The 19,178-nt window shown below is 38.1% G+C and overlaps 1 protein-coding gene across 8 annotated transcripts in view; it reads right to left on the bottom strand.

Annotated features, from left to right (window-relative positions):
- The window catches only part of ABCA5 (ATP binding cassette subfamily A member 5), a 99,528-nt gene that overhangs the window by 62,925 nt on the left and 17,425 nt on the right, over window positions 1–19,178 (bottom strand). For all 8 annotated transcript variants that reach the window (XM_051825898.2, XM_070060393.1, XM_017349299.3 and 5 more), the window contains 4 exons: window positions 18,725–18,866; window positions 17,480–17,668; window positions 16,269–16,416; window positions 15,495–15,663 (listed from right to left, as the gene is read on the bottom strand). In XM_051825898.2, the coding sequence (XP_051681858.1) occupies window positions 15,495–15,663; window positions 16,269–16,416; window positions 17,480–17,668; window positions 18,725–18,866 (648 nt within the window). The remainder of the gene's footprint in view (window positions 1–15,494; window positions 15,664–16,268; window positions 16,417–17,479; window positions 17,669–18,724; window positions 18,867–19,178) is intronic.

Below are 19,178 nucleotides of genomic sequence, written 5' to 3'. Positions count from 1 at the left end.
GAGTGTTGAGGTCCATGTAGAAAGAGCAAATAAGAAAAAAACAAACAAACAAAAAAAACCGGGAGGCTTGAATCTGGGGAGAATGCAGCCCTGCAGACCAGGTGAGGGGGAATCCGCAGGCCCACAGAGCTGCAGAGAGCTGTGAGAGGGAGAGCTTGATGAAATACTTTTGAAGTTGTACTTGAGTCCCCTCGGACAGCAGAGGCAGGGGGGAGGGGGTAATAAACAAATAAGGAGGTGGTGTACCTCTCTCCCCCTCTCTTCTCCCTCCCCATTCCCCCTAACCTGCTACAGTACAGACCTACAGAAAGCCAGGAAAAGCCATTTTGTTTGTTTGTCTGTTTTGATGCAGGCAGGTGGCTGCTGCCCCTACATCTCATGTGTGCACCCAGCAATAATGGGGGTCACCTTACTCTCCACCCCAAACAGCAAGGGGTACAACAGTTCAAAAGAATCCCTTCATCTTCTATGCAAGCTGTACAGCAAGGGGAAGCCCAACCTATAGGAATCTCATACCAGCCCACGACCCACAGACCTAACCAAAGAAAAAAACCCACCCTGGGAGCTAAGCCTGAGACACTGTGTGACTAGGCTCTGGGCAACCACAGAGCATTTCCCTGCATACCTGAGCTCACTAGTTACTTATAGCAGCTCATAACAAAAAGAACTGTGCTCAGAAGAAAGATTCCACAGATGAAAGGTGCAGTTCATTAAGCAGTGCAAATGAGTGCTGAACTGTACCAGGACTAACACCGGGGTACCCCATAGCTGTGAGAAGGGCAGGCCAAGCCAACAGAGGTATCACCCTCCTGCATCCAGATAACCAGAGGAGAGCTACAAAGCGCTGTGAGGGCCTTACCTTGGATACCTGATCCACCATGGAATACTAAAAAGAGCACCCAGGCCACACCCAGGCCACACTTCTTGATATTCACTAAAAGTTCAGAAGTCCTACTAAGCCACAAAACCACAAAGCCACAAACCAAAGATAAAAGCCAGCAGACAATAAAAAAAAAAGCTACATAAATGCTGATAAACAAAGGGAGAAAGTGAAATAACAAGGAAGAAACTATGAGCACCCCAAAGGAACATTACAACACTTCCATAGTAGAAAGTGAAGATGAACAGATTGAAGATATGCCAGAAACAGAATTCAAAAAATTAACCATCAGATTACTTAGAAGCAATTAGAAGCAAATTCACGAATTAACGAAAAATTTTCCCATGATATTGTGATATTAAAGAGAAATCAGAATGAAATACCAGAAATGAAGATTCAATAGATCATATAAAAAAATGCAGTAGAAAGGCTTAACAACAGAGTAGGTGAGGCAGAAGAAAGAATATCTGAACTAGAAGACAAATTTCTGGAAATTTTAAAGTCAGACCAAAAAAGAGAAGAAATTAGAACTGCTAGAGATCTACAAGATACTATCAAATGACCCAAAATATGGGTCCTAGGAGTTCATGAAGGCATAGAAAGGGAGAAAAGATTAAAAGGCCCTTTTAATGAAGTAATAACAGAAAACTCCCCCAATTTAAAGAAGGGGTCATCTAAATACAAGAAACACACAAAACTCCCAATAAACACAACCAGAAAGATCTTCACCATGACACATTGTGGTAAAACTCTCTACAAAAAAACATAAAGAAATGATTCGAAAATGTTCATGACAGAAATGCCAGATCACATTCAGAGGAAAACCAATTAAGATACAGTGGACTTCTCATCAGAACCTACAGGCTATGAGAGAATGGAGAGATGTATTCCAAGTCCGTAGAGAAAAAAACTGTCAACCCAGAATACTGTACCCTGCATGCAAAGGTCTCATTTATGGATGAAGATGAAATAAAGATCTTCCATAACAAACAGAAATTGAAAGAATTTGGAGCTACCGGCCTAGCCTGAAAAATGATGCTCAAGGATGTGCTGCACACAGAAACATAGAAACAGGAACATCACCACAAAGCAAAGTGAAGGCAGAAAATCGTCCAGTAAAAGAACAAAGGAAATCCAGCCGGCGCCACGGCTCACTAGGCTAATCCTCTGCCTTGCGGCGCCGGCACACCGGGTTCTAGTCCTGGTCGGGGCGCCGTATTCTGTCCCGGTTGCCCCTCTTCCAGGCCAGCTCTCTGCTGTGGCCCGGGAGTGCAGTGGATGATGGTCCAAGTGCTTGGGCCCTGCACCCCATGGGAGACCAGGAGAAGCACCTGGCTCCTGCCATCGCATCAGTGCGGTGCGCCGGCCGCAGCAGCCATTGGAGGGTGAACCAACGGCAAAAGGAAGACCTTTCTTTGTGTCTCTCTCTCTCTCACTGTCCACTCTGCCTGTCAAAAAAAAAAAAAAAAAAAAAAGGAAATCCAAAGTAAACAAATAGGACTTTTATGGAAAAATGGTAGGACAAAGTTGTTAATTAACAATACTCACCTTGAATGTAACTGGCTTCAACTTCCCAGTTAAAAGACACAAACTGGCTCAATGGATTAAAAACACAACTCATCTACTTGCTGCCTACAAGAAATATATCTCACCAACGATACTTGCAGACTGAAAGTGAAAGGATAGAAAAAGATAATCCATGCTAACAGAAACCAAAAGAGTTGGTGTAGCCATCCTAAAATCAGACAAAATAGATTTTTACACAAAAACTGTTAAAAGGAACAAAGAGGGACACTATGTAATGATTAAAGGATCAATTCAACAGGAAGATTACAAATATATATATACCTAATTATAGGGCACCTGGCTATTTCAAAGAAATGTTAATGAATTTAAAGAGAGACATAGACTCAAATACAATAATAAAGGGGGACGTCAATATCCCACTTGCAGCAATGGACAGATCAACCAGACAGAAAGCCAGCAAGGAAACAACAGAGGTAATCAACATATAGAATAAATGGACCTAACAGATATCTACAGAGCTTTCCATCCTACAGCCACAGAATACACATTCTTCTCACCAGTACATGGAACCTTATCTAGGATTGACTACATGTTAGGCCATAAAGCAAGTCTCAGCAAATTCAAAAAAAATCAAAATCATACCATGCATCTTCTCTGACCAAAATGGATTGAAGCTGGTAATCAGTAATTCAAGAATCCCTAGAACATATGCAAACACATGAAGACTGAAAAACATGCTCCTAAATGAACAGTGAGTCATAGAAGAAATCAAAAGAGAAATAAAAAAATTTGTGGAAACAAATGAAGATAACAATACAACAGATCAAAAGTCATGAAATACAGAAAAAAATGTTAAGGGAAAAGTTTATAGCAACTGGAGCCTACATCAAGAAATTGGAAAGGCACCAAATAAATGAGTTATCAATGCATCTCAAGGACCTAAAAAAACAACAGCAAACCAAACCCAAAACTAGTAAGAGAAAATAAATAATTAAAATTAGAGAAGAAATCAACAAAATTGAAACCAACAGAACAACACAAAAGATTAGCAAAATGAAGAGCTGGTTTTTTGGAAAAAATATATAAAACTGACATATCATTGCCCCAACTAACCAAAAAAGGAGGGAGAAGACTCAAATTAGTAAAATCAGAGATGAAAAAGGAAATGTAACAACAGACAACACAGAAATAAAAAGAATCATCAGAAATTACTACAAAGAGCTATACGCCAATGAAACAGGAAACCTAGAAGAAATGGACAGATTCCTGGATACATGTGACCTATCTAAAATGAGCCATGAAGACAGAAAACCTAAACAGACTAATAACCAAGACAGAACTTGAATCACTAATAAAGACCCTCCCACCAAAGAAATGCCCAGGACTGGATTGCTTCACTGCTGAACTCTATAAGATATTTAAAGAATTAACTCCAATTCTTTTCAAGCTATTCAAAATAATCAAAAGGGAAAAAAATCCTCCCAAATTCTTTCTTTCAAGCCAGCATCACCTTAATTCCTAAATATAAAAAAAATACAACAGAGAAAGAAACTACATACCAATCTCTCTGAAGAAAATAAAAGCAAAAATAAACAAAATAGGTGGAGCCCACAGTTTGGGACACCAGCGGCAGACTCAACACACCAGCGCTGGAACGCGAGGTGAGCCGAACCTCAATAGCCCGAGACACCGGCAGGCAAGCGGAGAGAGGAGACTAGAGGGAACGACCCCGGGGGGGGGGGGTGGGGAGGAAAAAAAAAAAGGTGACTGGTACGGACACGGGTTTCTCTCTCTCCGCTCACCTCTCAAGGGCGAGCAAGACAAAGAGCAGGCGCCATCTTGGACATACGTCATAAGCAGAGCGACCTCAGGTCTGCACCAGCCCTGAGCCTAGCAGAAAAACCTGACTCTGGGCGGGGCAAATTAACAGGAGATTAGGACCTAGTAAATTTGTGGTGCTACTGAACTGAGACTGTGAAAAAAGAGACGGTGGGGGAGAGAACTCACGGAATTCACGTGAGCACTCTCCAGAGACGCTACAATTCCGTAACTTTGGCAACCCAGTGGGAGACTGAAGGAGAATTTGAGCCCACTCTGAGGGCCGAACAGATTCCCTGTGTGGTCCTTGGGAAAGAGCTTCTGATCTCTGGCTCCTGTGGGTATATCATTTGCCTGCTAACTACCTCCAACTTCGTTCAGCTGTGCAGAATAACTTCCCTTTTGAATCAAAAAAAAAAAAAAAAAAAAAGAGAGAGAGAGAGAGAGAGGTTTACCACGCCTAACCTGGGAGTGTCACCTTTGGCACACCAAACAGAGCTCTCAGGCCACACCCATCTCAAGCCCTAAGGCTCCATCAAAAACAGATAGTCCACTTAATCTAGAGTCATAGTATAACAAGAAAAAGCACCACAGTGAAGAAACCAAATATCTCCAATATGACAAATAACAAACGCAAAAACCAAGATAATAAAAACAAGGAAGTCACCATGAAGCCCTCAAATGAAAAAGACACCCCAATTCAAGATTATGAGGATGATGACATAGAAGAAATGCAAGAAGCAGATCTCAAAAAATTGATAAGAACATTAAGAAGTTCTCAAAAACAAATTCTTGAACTACAGAAATCCTTAATGGACAAGATAGAAAATCTCTCTCGTGAAAATGAAATATTAAGGAGGAATCAAAATGAAACGAAACAACTAGTACAACAGGAAACTGGGATAGTGACTGAAGTGAAGAATTCAACAGATCAAATGAAAAACACAATAGAGAGCCTTACAAACAGAATGGGTGAAGCAGAAGAGAGAATATCGGAATTAGAAGACAGAGAACAGGAAAGGATACAGTCAGACCAAAGAAAAGAAGAGGAAATTAGGAATCTAAAACATATTGTCGGGAATCTTCAGGATACTATTAAAAAACCCAACATTCGGGTTCTAGGAGTTCCTGAAGGCATGGAGAGGGAGAAAGGATTAGAAGGCCTTTTTAGTGAGATATTAGCAGAAAATTTCCCAGGTTTGGAGAAGGACAGAGAAATCCTAGTACAGGAAGCCCACAGAACCCCTAATAAACACGACCAAAAGAGATCCTCACCACGACACGTTGTAATTAAACTCTCCACAGTGAAACATAAAGAAAAGATCCTAAAATGTGCAAGAGAGAAACGTCAGATTACTCTCAGAGGATCTCCAATCAGACTCACAGCTGACTTCTCATCAGAAACTCTACAAGCTAGGAGGGAATGGCGAGATATAGCCCAGGTACTAAGAGAGAAAAACTGCCAGCCCAGAATATTATATCCTGCAAAGCTATCATTTGTGAATGAAGGTGAAATAAAGACTTTTCATAGCAAACAGAAATTGAAAGAATTTGTTGCCACTCGTCCAGCCCTGCAACAGATGCTTAAAGATGTGTTACACACAGAAACACAGAAACACGGTCATCAATATGAAAGAAGGTAAAGGAAGGAAACCAAGGAAGAAAAGCTCACAGCAAAAGATCACAGGGAATTCAAAGCATATATTAGAACTTATCTTTGGCAAATGGCAGGGCGAAGTTACCACTTATCATTAGTCACATTGAACGTGAATGGCCTGAACTGTCCAGTTAAAAGACACCAATTGGCTGATTGGGTTAAGGAACAAAACCCATCTATTTGCTGCTTACAAGAAACACATCTTTCCAACAAAGATCCATACAGACTGAAAGTGAAAGGCTGGAAAAAGATATACCATGCCAACAGAAATGAAAAAAGAGCAGGCGTAGCCATCTTAATTTCAGACAACATAAACTTTACCACAAAAACCGTTAAGAGAGACAAAGAGGGACACTACATAATGATTAAGGGATCAATTCAACAGGAAGATATAACAATTATCAATGTATATGCACCTAACTACAGGGCACCGGTTTATCTAAAAGATTTGTTAACAGACTTAAAGGGAGACTTAGACCCCAATACAATAGTACTGGGGGACTTCAATACTCCACTCTCAGAAATAGACAGATTAATAGGACAGAAGATCAACAAGGATACAGTAGATTTAAACGACACTATAGCCCAAATGGATCTAACAGATATATACAGAACTTTCAATCCTACAGCTAAAGACTTTACATTCTTCTCAGCAGTACATGGAACCTTCTCTAAGATTGACCACATACTAGGCCATAAAGCAAGTCTCAGCAAATTCAAAAGAATTAGAATCATACCATGCAGCTTCTCAGACCATAAAGGAATGAAGTTGGAAATTAGCAACTCAGGAATCCCTAGAGCATACGCAAACACATGGAGATTGAACAACATGCTCCTGAATGAACAATGGGTCATAGAAGAAATCAAAAGAGAAATCAAAAACTTTCTGGAAGTAAATGAGGAGAACAGCACAACATACCAAAACTTATGGGATGCAGCAAAAGCAGTGTTAAGAGGAAAGTTTATATCAATAGGTGCCTACATCAAGAAATTGGAAAGGCACCAAATAGATGAGCTTTCAATTCACCTCAAGGATCTAGAAAACCTACAGCAAAACAGACCCAAATCTAGTAGGAGAAGAGAAATAATTAAAATCAGAGAAGAAATCAACAGGATTGAATCCAGAAAAACATTACAAAAAATCAGCCAAACGAGGAGCTGGTTTTTTGAAAAAATAAACAAAATTGACACCCCATTGGCCCAACTAACTAAAAAAAGAAGAGAAAAGACCCAAATCAATAAAATCAGAGATGAAAAAGGAAACGTAACAACAGACACCACAGAAATAAAAAGAATCATCAGAAATTACTACAAGGACTTGTATGCCAGCAAACAGGGAAACCTATCAGAAATGGATAGATTCCTGGACACATGCAACCTACCTAAATTGAACCAGGAAGACATCGAAAACCTAAACAGACCCATAACTGAGACAGAAATTGAAACAGTAATAAAGGCCCTCCCAACAAAGAAAAGCCCAGGACCAGATGGATTCACTGCTGAATTCTACCAGACATTTAAAGAAGAACTAACTCCAATTCTTCTCAAACTATTCAGAACAATCGAAGAAGAGGGAATCCTCCCAAATTCTTTCTATGAAGCCAGCATCACCTTAATTCCTAAGCCGGAAAAAGATGCAGCACTGAAAGAGAATTACAGACCAATATCCCTGATGAACATAGATGCAAAAATCCTCAATAAAATTCTCGCCAATAGAATGCAACAACACATCAGAAAGATCATCCACCCAGACCAAGTGGGATTTATCCCTGGTATGCAGGGATGGTTTAATGTGCGCAAGACAATCAATGTGATACACCACATTAACAGAAAGCAGAAGAAAAACCATATGATTATCTCAATAGATGCCGAGAAAGCATTTGATAAAATACAACACCCGTTCATGATGAAAACTCTAAGCAAACTGGGTTTGGAAGGAACATTCCTCAATACAATCAAAGCAATCTATGAAAAACCCACAGCCAACATCCTATTGAATGGGGAAAAGTTGGAAGCATTTCCACTGAGATCTGGGACCAGACAGGGATGTCCACTCTCACCACTGCTATTCAATATAGTTCTGGAGGTTCTAGCCAGAGCTATTAGACAAGAAAAAGAAATTAAAGGGATACAAATTGGGAAGGAAGAACTCAAACTATCCCTCTTTGCAGATGATATGATTCTTTATTTAGGGGACCCAAAGAACTCTACTAAGAGACTATTGGAACTCATAGAAGATTTTGGCAAAGTAGCAGGGTATAAAATCAATGCACAAAAATCAACAGCCTTTGTATACACAGACAATGCCATGGCTGAGGAAGAACTTCTAAGATCAATCCGATTCACAATAGCTACAAAAACAATCAAATACCTTGGAATAAACTTAACCAAGGACGTTAAAGATCTCTACGATGAAAATTACAAAACCTTAAAGAAAGAAGTAGAAGAGGATACCAAGAAATGGAAAAATCTTCCATGCTCATGGATTGGAAGAATCAATATCATCAAAATGTCCATTCTCCCAAAAGCAATTTATAAATTCAATGCAATACCAATCAAGATACCGAAGACCTTCTTCTCAGATCTGGAAAAATTGGTGCTGAAATTTATATGGAGGCACAAGAGACCTCGAATAGCTAAAGCAATCTTGTACAACAAAAACAAAGCCGGAGGCATCACAATACCAGATTTCAGGACATACTACAGGGCAGTTGTAATCAAAACAGCATGGTACTGGTACAGAAACAGATGGATAGACCAATGGAACAGAATTGAAACACCAGATCAACCCAAACATCTACAGCCAACTTATATTTGATCAAGGATCTAAAACCAATTCCTGGAGCAAGGATAGTCTATTCAATAAATGGTGCTGGGAAAATTGGATTTCCACGTGCAGAAGCATGAAGCAAGACCCCTACCTTACACCTTACACAAAAATCCACTCAACATGGATTAAAGACCTAAATCTACGACCTGACACCATCAAGTTACTAGAGAACATTGGAGAAACCCTTCAAGATATTGGCACAGGTAAAGAGTTTCTGGAAAAGACCCGGGAGGCACAGGCAGTCAAAGCCAAAATTAACTATTGGGATTGCATCAAATTGAGAAGTTTCTGTACTGCAAAAGAAACAGTCAGGAGAGTGAAGAGACAACCGACAGAATGGGAAAAAATATTTGCAAACTATGCAACAGATAAAGGGTTAATAACCAGAATCTACAAAGAGATCAAGAAACTCCACAAAAACAAAACCAACAACCCACTTAAGAGATGGGCCAAGAACCTCAATAGACATTTTTCAAAAGAGGAAATCCAAATGGCCAACAGGCACATGAAAAAATGTTCAAGGTCATTAGTAATCAGGGAAATGCAAATCAAAACCACAATGAGGTTTCACCTCACCCTGGTTAGAATGGCTCACATTCAGAAATCTACCAACAACAGATGCTGGCAAGGATGTGGGGAAAAAGGGACACTAACCCACTGTTGGTGGGAATGCAAACTGGTCAAGCCACTATGGAAGTCAGTCTGGAGATTCCTCAGAAACCTGAAGATAACCCTACCGTTCGACCCAGCCATCCCACTCCTTGGAATTTACCCAAAGGAATTTAAATTGGCAAACAAAAAAGCGGTCTGCACCCTAATGTTTATTGCAGCACAATTCACAATAGCTAAGACCTGGAACCGACCTAAATGCCCATCAACGGTAGACTGGATAAAGAAATTATGGGATATGTACTCTTTAGAATACTATACCGCAGTAAGAAACAATGAAATCCAGTCATTTGCAACAAAATGGAGGAATCTGGAACACATCATGCTGAGTGAAATAAGCCAGTCCCAAAGGGACAAATACCATATGTTCTCCCTGATCAGTGACAACTGACTGAACACCAAAAAGGAAACCTCCTGAAGTGAAATGGACACTATGGGAAACGGTGACTTGATCAGCATAGCCCTGACTGTTAATGAACAACTTAATACATTATCCCTCTTAGTAGTTTTTTTTGTCTGCTCTACTTAATACGACTGGTTTAATTCTGTAATTAATACACAGTTATTCTTAAGTGTTAAAAATTAACTGAAATGTGATCCCTGTTAAACATAAGAGTGGGAATAAGAGAGGGAAGAGATGTATAATTTGGGACATGCTCAAGCTGACTTGCCCCAAATGGTAGAGTTAAAAACATACCAGGGGATTCCAATTCAATCCCATCAAGGTGGCATGTACCAATGCCATCTCACTATTCCAAGTGATCAATTTCAGTTCACAATTGATCATAATGAAAGGACTAAGAGTCAAAGGGAGCACATAAACAAGTCTAGTACCTGCTAACACTAACCGATGGAATAAATAAAGGGGAGAGTGATCCAACATGGGAAGTGAGATACTCAGCAGACTCATAGAATGGCAGATGTCCTAAATAGCACTCTGGCCTCAGAATCAGCCCTAAAGGCATTCGGATCTGGCTGAAAAGCCCATGAGAGTATTTCAGGCATGGAAAGCCAAGACACTCTGGCAAAAGATCTCTGCGAGTGAGATCCCAGTGGAAAGAACAGGTCTTCAAAGAAGGAGGTACCTTTCTCTGAAGGGAGGAGAGAACCTCCACTTTGACTATGACCTTGTCTAAACAAGATAAGAATCAGAGAACTCAGAGGGCTTTCATAGCCTTGGAAACTCATGACTGGTGCATAGGGAGACTACTGATGCCATAGACAGGAGTGTCAATTGGTAAAGTCAACAACAGGAGTCACTGTGCACTTACTCCTCATGTAGGATCTCTGTCCTTAATATGCTGTACATTGAGATTTAATGCTATAACGAGTACTCAAACAATGTATTTCACTTTGTGTTTCTATGGGGGTGCAAACTGTTGAAATCTTTACTTAATGTATACTAAACTGATCCTCTGTAAAAAAAAAAAAAAAAAAAAAAAGAAAGAAAAAAGAAATTATCAACTCCCAACTTGACTCTCCTCTCACTGGGATTAAACATGACAATAGGTCTGATCTGATTTCATCATCATTTAAAAAAAATCATCTATTATTTTTCACTTTATGTTTCTGTGTGAGAGCAAACTGTTGAAACCCTTACTTAATGTATACTAAGCTGATCTTCTGTATATTAAGATAATCGAAAATGAATCTTGATGTGAATGGAGGGGAGAGGGAGTGGGAAAGGGGAGGGTAGTGGGTGGGAGGGACGGTATGTGGGGGAAGCCATTGTAATCCATAAATCGTACTTTGGAAATTTATATTCATTAAATAAAAGTTAAAAAAAAAAGAAAAAAAATAAAATAAACAAAATACTAGCCAATCGAATCCAGCAACACATCAGAAAGATCATTCACCTGGACCAAGTGGGACTTATCCATGCTACGCAGGGATGGTTCAATATTTGCAAATCAAATGTTGAAACTGAGTAACAAAAGCCATATGATTATCTCAATAGATGCAGAGAAAGCTTGACAAAATACAATACCCTTTTATGATGAAAACTTCAAGCAAACTGGGAGTAGAGGGAACATTTCTCAACACAATCAAGGCAATTTATGACAAACCCATGACCAGCATCCTATTGAATGGGGAAAAGTTGGAAGCAATCCCACTGAGAACTGGAACCAGACAAGGTTCCCACTCTCATCACTGCTGTTCACATAGTCCTGGAAGTTTTAGCCAGAGCCGTCAGACAAGTCAAAGAAATCAAAGGGATACAAATAGGGAAGCAAGAAGTCAAACTATCTCTATTTGCAGATTACATGATTCTTTATTTGAGGGATCCAAAGAACTGCACTAAGAGACTACTGGAACTCATAGAAGAGTATGGAAATGTAGCAGGATATAAAATCAACACACAAAAATCAACAGCTTTTGTATACACAGACAATGCCATGGCTGAGCAAAAGCTTCTAAGATCAATCCCATTCACAACAGCTACAAAAAAAAAATCTTAGGATTATTTAACCAAGGATGCCAAAGATCTCTATGATGAGAATTATAAAACATTAAAGAAATTGAAGAAGATACAAAAAAAAGTAAAAATCTTCCATGTTCATGGACTGGAAGAATCAATATCATCAAAATGTTCATTCTACAAAAAGCAATTCAGATTCAAAGCAATACCCATCAAAATACCAAAGACAATCTTCTCAGACCTAGAAAAAATGATGTTGAAATTCATATGGAAACAGGACACCCGAATAGCTAAAGCAATCTTATATAATAAAAACAAAGCTGGAGGCATCATAATATCTGATTTCAAGACATACTACAGGGTAGTTATAATCAAAACAGCCTGGTACTGGTACTGGTACAAAAACAAATAGATAGACCAATGAAACAGATAGAAATGCCCAGAATCAATCTAAGCATATACAACCAGCTTATCTTTGACAAAGGAAATAAAAATCAATTCCTGAAGCAAGGACAGTCTCTTCAACAAATGGTGCTGGGAAAACTGGATCTCCACATGCAAAAGCCTGAAGCAAGACCTCTGCCTGACACTTTTCATCAAAATCTAATACCTAAATCTATGATCCGACAACATCAAATTATTAAAGAACATTGGGGAAACCCTACAAGACACTGGCATACACAAAGAGTTCTTGTAAATACCCCAGGCACAGGCAATCAAAGCCAAAATCAACAAATGGGATTACATCAAATTGAGAAGCTTCTGCACTGCAAAAGAAACAATCAGCAAGGTGATGAGACAACTGACAGAATGGGAGAAAATATTTGCAAACTATGTAACTGATAAAGGATAAAGGATTAATAACCAGAATATATAAAGAAATCAAGAAACTAAACTAAACAAAAAATCTCAATAAGAAATGGGCAAAGGACTTAAATTGACATTTTTCAAAAGAGGAAATCTAAATGGCCAACAGACACATGAAAAAATGCTCAAGATCACCATGCATCAAAGAAATGCAGATTATTGGGGGGAGGGGGGGAGCCAATGTAGTCCATAAGCTGTACTTTGGAAATCTATATTCATTAAATAAAAGTTAAAAAAAAAAAAAGAAATGCAGATCAAAACCACAATAATGTTTCACCTCACCCCCATTAGACTACTTTTCATACAGAAATCAACAAATAACAAAGACTGGTGAGGATTTGAGGGAAAAGGTACCCTAATCCACTGTGGTGGGAATGTAAACTGGTAAAGCAACTATGGAAGTCAGTGTGGTGATACCTCAGAGGTTTGAATACAGACCTATCATAGGACCCAGTCATCCCACTCCTGGGAATCTACTCAAGGGAAATGAAATCAGCATATAAAAGAGCTATCTGTACCTCCGTGTTTATCAGACCTGAATTCACAATAGAAAAGACATGGAATCAATCCAAATGCCCATCAAAGAAGATTGGATAATGAAATAATGGGATATGTACACCATGGAATACTACACAGCAGTAAAAAACAACAACAACAACAACAACAACAACAAAAAGTCCAGTCACTTGCAACAAAATGGATGCAACTGGAAAACATCATACTTAGTGAAATAAGCTAGTCCCAAAGGGACAAATTCTGTATGTTATCCCTGACCTGTGATAACTACTACTGTACCTAAAAGGCAACATGTAGAAATGGACACTTTGAGAAGCAATGACTTTGAACAACCCTTCTGTTGACTGTTGAGGAACAGCTTTTTATTCTAAATTTTTGTTTTTCTTTTCTTTTCCTTTATAATATTTTCCTTATCTTTTTTCTTTCATACTAATCATCGAACTCTTTACTTAACATAGAGTTAACCATATATGTAGAAAGTTAATTGAAAATAGATCTTAGTAAACAATAAGAGTGAGAATAAGAAAGGGAAGAGGAAGGGGGTTGAGAATATAGGTGGGAAGGCAGGCACAGTGGGAAGAATTACCAAGATAATGAAGTTGTAATTGTGAAAATATATTAAGTTTGTAACTGCAATGCAGTATAGTCCTGCATAAACTCCTAGACTTAACTTTTAAGGGTACAGCTTGACAACTTAACATGGGACCCCAAATTCCCATAAGCTGGCAGGTAAAAAGAGAAGCTTAAGTGTTACAGAGATCAAATGGATAGGATTAAATGGTAAAGTGACCATATAGACAGGATCAAGTGTTAAAGTGATCATATAAATAGGACAAACAGTTTGGAAATAATAATAAACAGAAATAAAAAGGAGTCAAGGCTCCAACACGGAGCGCTGCATGGGAAGCAGTCCATGCAGCAGACTCCTAGAATATTTGCTTTAAGTAGCACTCTGACCTCAGAATCAGCCCTTAAGGCATTCTGATCTAGCTGAAAAGCCCAGGAGAGCATTTCAGGGATGGAAAGCCAAGACACTCTGGCAAAAATGTTCTACATAAAGGACCTCTGTGGTGAGACACCAGTAGAAAGAAGTAGCCACCAAAGAAAGATGTACTTTCTCTGAAGGGAGGAGAGAACTTCCATTTTGCCTACAGCCTTGTTGAGCTAGTGGATCCAAAAGGTTTCCACAGCTGAGGCAGCTCATATCAAGAACCTTGGGTGATCACTGATGTCATTCATAAGAATGTTATTTGTTAAAAAACAAGAGTCACTGTGTACTAACTTCCCATGCAACTTCTATTGCCAAAGAGTTTTATCATGAGACTTAATAGTAAAACTTGTTCTCAAGAATCACTTCCTTTGAGTGTATTAATGGAGGATATTATTATATCTCATAAGTTACAGTTATGTCTAAAAGCTGATAAAAGATATATCATCCTTGGGTACTTCTTTAAAGATAATTAAGTTTCTAAAAGAAAAAAAGGGAAAGGAAGGAAAGAAGGGAAAAGAAGGGAGAGGGAGTGAAATCACCTTCAAGAAGCAATAACAGGCCGGCGCCGCGGCTCACTAGGCTAATCCTCCGCCTGCGGCACTGGCACACCGGGTTCTAGTCCCAGTTGGGGCGCCAGATTCTGTCCCAGTTGCCCCTCTTCCAGGCCAGCTCTCTGCTGTGGCCAGGGAGTGCAGTGGAGGATGGCCCAAGTGCTTGGGCCCTGCACCCCATGGGAGACCAGGATAAGCACCTGGCTCCTGCCATCGGATCAGCGCGGTGCGCCGGTTGCAGCCTGCCGGCCACGGCGGCCATTGGAGGGTGAACCAACGGCAAAGGAAGACCTTTCTCTCTGTCTCTCTCTCTCACTGTCCACTCTGCCTGTCAAAAAAATAAAAAAAAAATTTTAAAAATTAAAAAAATATTAAAAAAAAAAGCAATAACAGCCCTTGTCTAGACTGTTGAGGAACAGTTTTCTTAGTTTTTTTATTTTATTCTTTCCCTTCCTTCCTGCTCCCCTCCCTCCTTTCCTTCCGTTCTTTTTCTTTCTTGGACTAAACAGGAGAGGGAGGAGGAAGGGCAGTGGGAGAATGGGTGGGAGGGCAGGTACAGTGGGAAGAATTACTATGTTCCTAATGTTGTATTTATGAGATAAATACAAATAAAAAAAGAACTTTTGAATTTCATACATTGATTTTTTCATAATTCTCATTTTCCATGAACTTTCTAAAGAACTCTTATATTTAAAAGATAAAATTTAAAAGTGGAAGGTTCCATTAGCAGTTATTTATTATACCTAAGCTGCCAAAGATTGAATCATACCTTATGGCTTCTTTTCCGATAAATTCTGATGAAACAGGTTCAACTATTTCACTGAAACTAATGTTCCCATTAACATTGCCCTCTGATAACTCTTTATAATTTCTTTTGTTCTTTGACCAATACGATGGCTTCAGAAAATACAAAGATGATCTCCGTAAGCCAAATTCCCCTGAAAAATAAAAAAATTTAAAAATGAGTTATTACAAGTTATTTCTGAAAACTGACCTTTAAATTATAAATGCAAGAAATTAACTGTTCATTTATTTAATTTTAATTAAAATTTAAAAACCACATGGTGCTACCAGTTACCATATAAGGCAGACATAATACAAACAAAAGTAATAAGGAACTCAAGGGGAAAGGGAAAGAAGGTAGTTGATATTCAATTTACTATTGAATCCATAGGAGGTTACCTACAGATGAATGATAGCAAATGGTGCAGATGGCAAGAATTAGAAAATTACATCATAGTTTTGTCTCCTAAAATAATAAAATACCTTAATTAAGAAAGATTCACATAGGAAAGGATCAAGTTAAAAAGTTCAGCTGGGGACTTAAAGCTTTCAAAACAAACTACTCTTTTTTTTTTATACATTCTCCCAAGGTTCACTAGTAACTAAGGCTTAAGGTACAAAATAAATTATTTAATATCAAATTAAAGTTCTAACAGTGAACATGACTCAGGGTATTCTGGTGAAAAAAAAAAATGAGTTGACTAGTCTGGGAAAAACAGCCTTAAAATCTTTAAAGTAAATTCCAATAATTCTTGCATACCTGGAATGACCTGATCAAGATATACAGCCAAGAGGGCATAGAATATACTATTAAGTGCTAGCATAATAATAGTAATAACTAGAGGATATGGGCCTTCAGTTAAATTAGAAAATGAAGCACCTTCATTGAAATCTTCTAAATGCATGACCTGGAAAATAAAAACACCAACATTATTATATAAAAATGACAAAATAAGCAAAAGCTAATACTACTTATAGCTACTCATAGATCTAGAGTGTCAGTCACCAAACTGGGCCTTTAACACATTAAATAGTATATCGAATTAATAACATGAATTTATAAGGAAAACAATAAAGATTTTACCAAAACCTAAGCTAACTACAATTCTTTTCAATCATGTTTTTAATGCTAGGCTTCTGAAACTGAAGTACATGCACTCCTATGTTATTTTATTCTAATGCATTGCCTATCAAATGAAACAAAGATAAAGTGTAATGTTAACAGTAGTAATGCAGGGGTCAGCGCTGCAGTGCCAGCATCCCATATGGCGCCGGTTCGAGTCCCCGCTGCTCCACTTCTCATCCAGCTCTCTGCTATGGCCTGAGAAAGCAGCAGAAGATGGCCCAGATGTTTCACTCCACAGATGGCCACAATGGCCGGAGCTGTGCCAATCCGAATCCAGGAGCCAGGAGCTTCTTTCTGGTCTCCCATGTAGGTGCAGGAGCCCAAGTACTTGGGCCATCTTCTTTATTAGTATGGACTAATAAAAATCAAATTTATAAATCTAAGTACTACACAGATGAATGATTATCCCATGAAACTTATACCAACAAAATCTACTTATTTCACAACTACACTCATAATAAAATTGTTCTACTTCATATAGAATTTCCTGGCACTTTACTGAGATGAATTTAAAAGTGGCAGCAATGTAAATAAGCCATAGAGCAATCTGGATTGACACTTAAACCAGTGTCTTATACCAGAGTTACTGCAGTCGAATAAATTATTGAGATATATAAAGCAAGAGGTGAAGAACTTATAAGCAGAATATTTAACTAGAAACTTACAATTGAACAAAGGAAACTAGTTCTAAATTGTACTCCAGTACTCAAATACCATTTCTTTCTCATGATGAAATTTAAAAAATTTTTTTTTTCAAATCAAAAGAAATATTAATGGTAGTATAGGAAGCTGCACAGAATTGGAGAGAAAACATTTAGTAAACACAAGATTAATATATTACCTACCTGTGCAATACCAATCAAAAAAGTACACTGACAGAAGGGACTTAAAAGCCAAACTAATGATTTGGGAAAACTTTCCATGAGGACGATCAAAAGCCCAACAAATCCAAAAGCCACAGTGACAAAAAATTCAACTATTCCCACATGTTTTGATTTTTTAAAGAGTGGTGTCAGCATTAAAGCAAAAAATACCTATAAAATAAAAACACTAATGTTAATGCACTGTTCACATGCACTTGTATAAAAACAAATTTTCTTTGTGAAAGAATAAAATTATTTCATTGGTAAATACCTTCAATAAAATACAATTATAATTTCTCATTGTGCTATTTTCATATAAATGGTGATACATATTTTAAAAACTTAAGGTGACAGGATTTTGTCTGCATCACAGATACACATGACCTCCCCCACAGTGCGGAAACCATAAACTCTCATGTGTTTCTATAGTTAGATGTACAAGATGTGTGAACAAAAGAATGTTATCAACAAACTTTTAAACATAATGTGTTAATACAAAACTAGTTTAAAAACAAACCAGGTAATTATATATGGAAGTATTTGAGTTATTTTTAAATTATCATTTTCAAGAGCATCCAACCCACTGCTAATACACCTGGGAAAGCAGTGGAAGATGGCCTGAATATCTGGACCCTGCCACTCAGGCGGGAGACATAGATAGCGTTCCAGGCTCCTTGCTTTTGTTGGCCAATTGGGGCCATTTAGGGAATAAACTAGCATAAAAGATCTCTTTCTCTGTCTCTCTCTCTCTGTAACTTTGCCTTTCAAATAAATAAAATAAATATTTCTAAAAACCAGCATTCACCCAACATACCAAATACCAAGATCGCCCAAAAGCTGTATTTACAAAGAAATATCGTTAAAAATCATTATTATCCTTTAGGATAAATTAACTTGAAAAACTCGGGATTTCATGAAGATGAAGAAAAAAGTCTGGCAGTGGGTAATCTACATTACACACAATTATATAAAGATAAAAACAGATAGACTCAAAGCAATCTAATGTAAAATATTCATGTACCATATTAAAATAAACTGAATTTGAACATGAGACTGTTTTATAATTTTCCTTAAAAATATGGAAGTACAATGATGCATTTAACAGTAACTTAGCAACAATCTGTCTTTCATGGGAAACTGACTATAACTAAACCAAAGAAAAATACCTTGCTATATTACCAAATATTTTGACATTTCCTTATTCCTATTTCAACTTAAAATACTTACAGATGATAATCCATACAGGAAAAAAAGGAGAAATATCACAATGCTGCTACTTTGAGGAAACAACGAGGAAGCTGTCGCAATGACTGCCATAAGAAGGGACATAAGAAAAATCAAAGTTGTATACAGAAGAACCCAGGAAAGCCTAAAATGCAAATGCAAATATACTTATGGTCAAATACATAGGTTTTAATAGTTAGAAAATAATTATAAACAAAATTTCAGAAACTGGCATGGCTCACGTAACTGGGTTCTTGCTACCCACATGGACGAACCAGATTGAGTTCTTATCTCCTAGCTTCAGCTGGCCCAGCCCCAGCATTACAGGCATTTAGGGAGCAAACTAGCACATAGGGAGCTCTCTCTCTCAGTCTCCCTGTCTTTCTCAAAATAAAAAAATAGCTAAATAAAATATGCTCCTATAAAATTATCATTTTGTAAAAATAAGCTGATAAAG

The sequence above is a fragment of the Oryctolagus cuniculus genome, chromosome 17 (assembly GCF_964237555.1).
Source record: "Oryctolagus cuniculus chromosome 17, mOryCun1.1, whole genome shotgun sequence".
Taxonomy (NCBI): domain Eukaryota; kingdom Metazoa; phylum Chordata; class Mammalia; order Lagomorpha; family Leporidae; genus Oryctolagus; species Oryctolagus cuniculus.
This window is presented reverse-complemented; position numbering and strand designations above follow the sequence as displayed.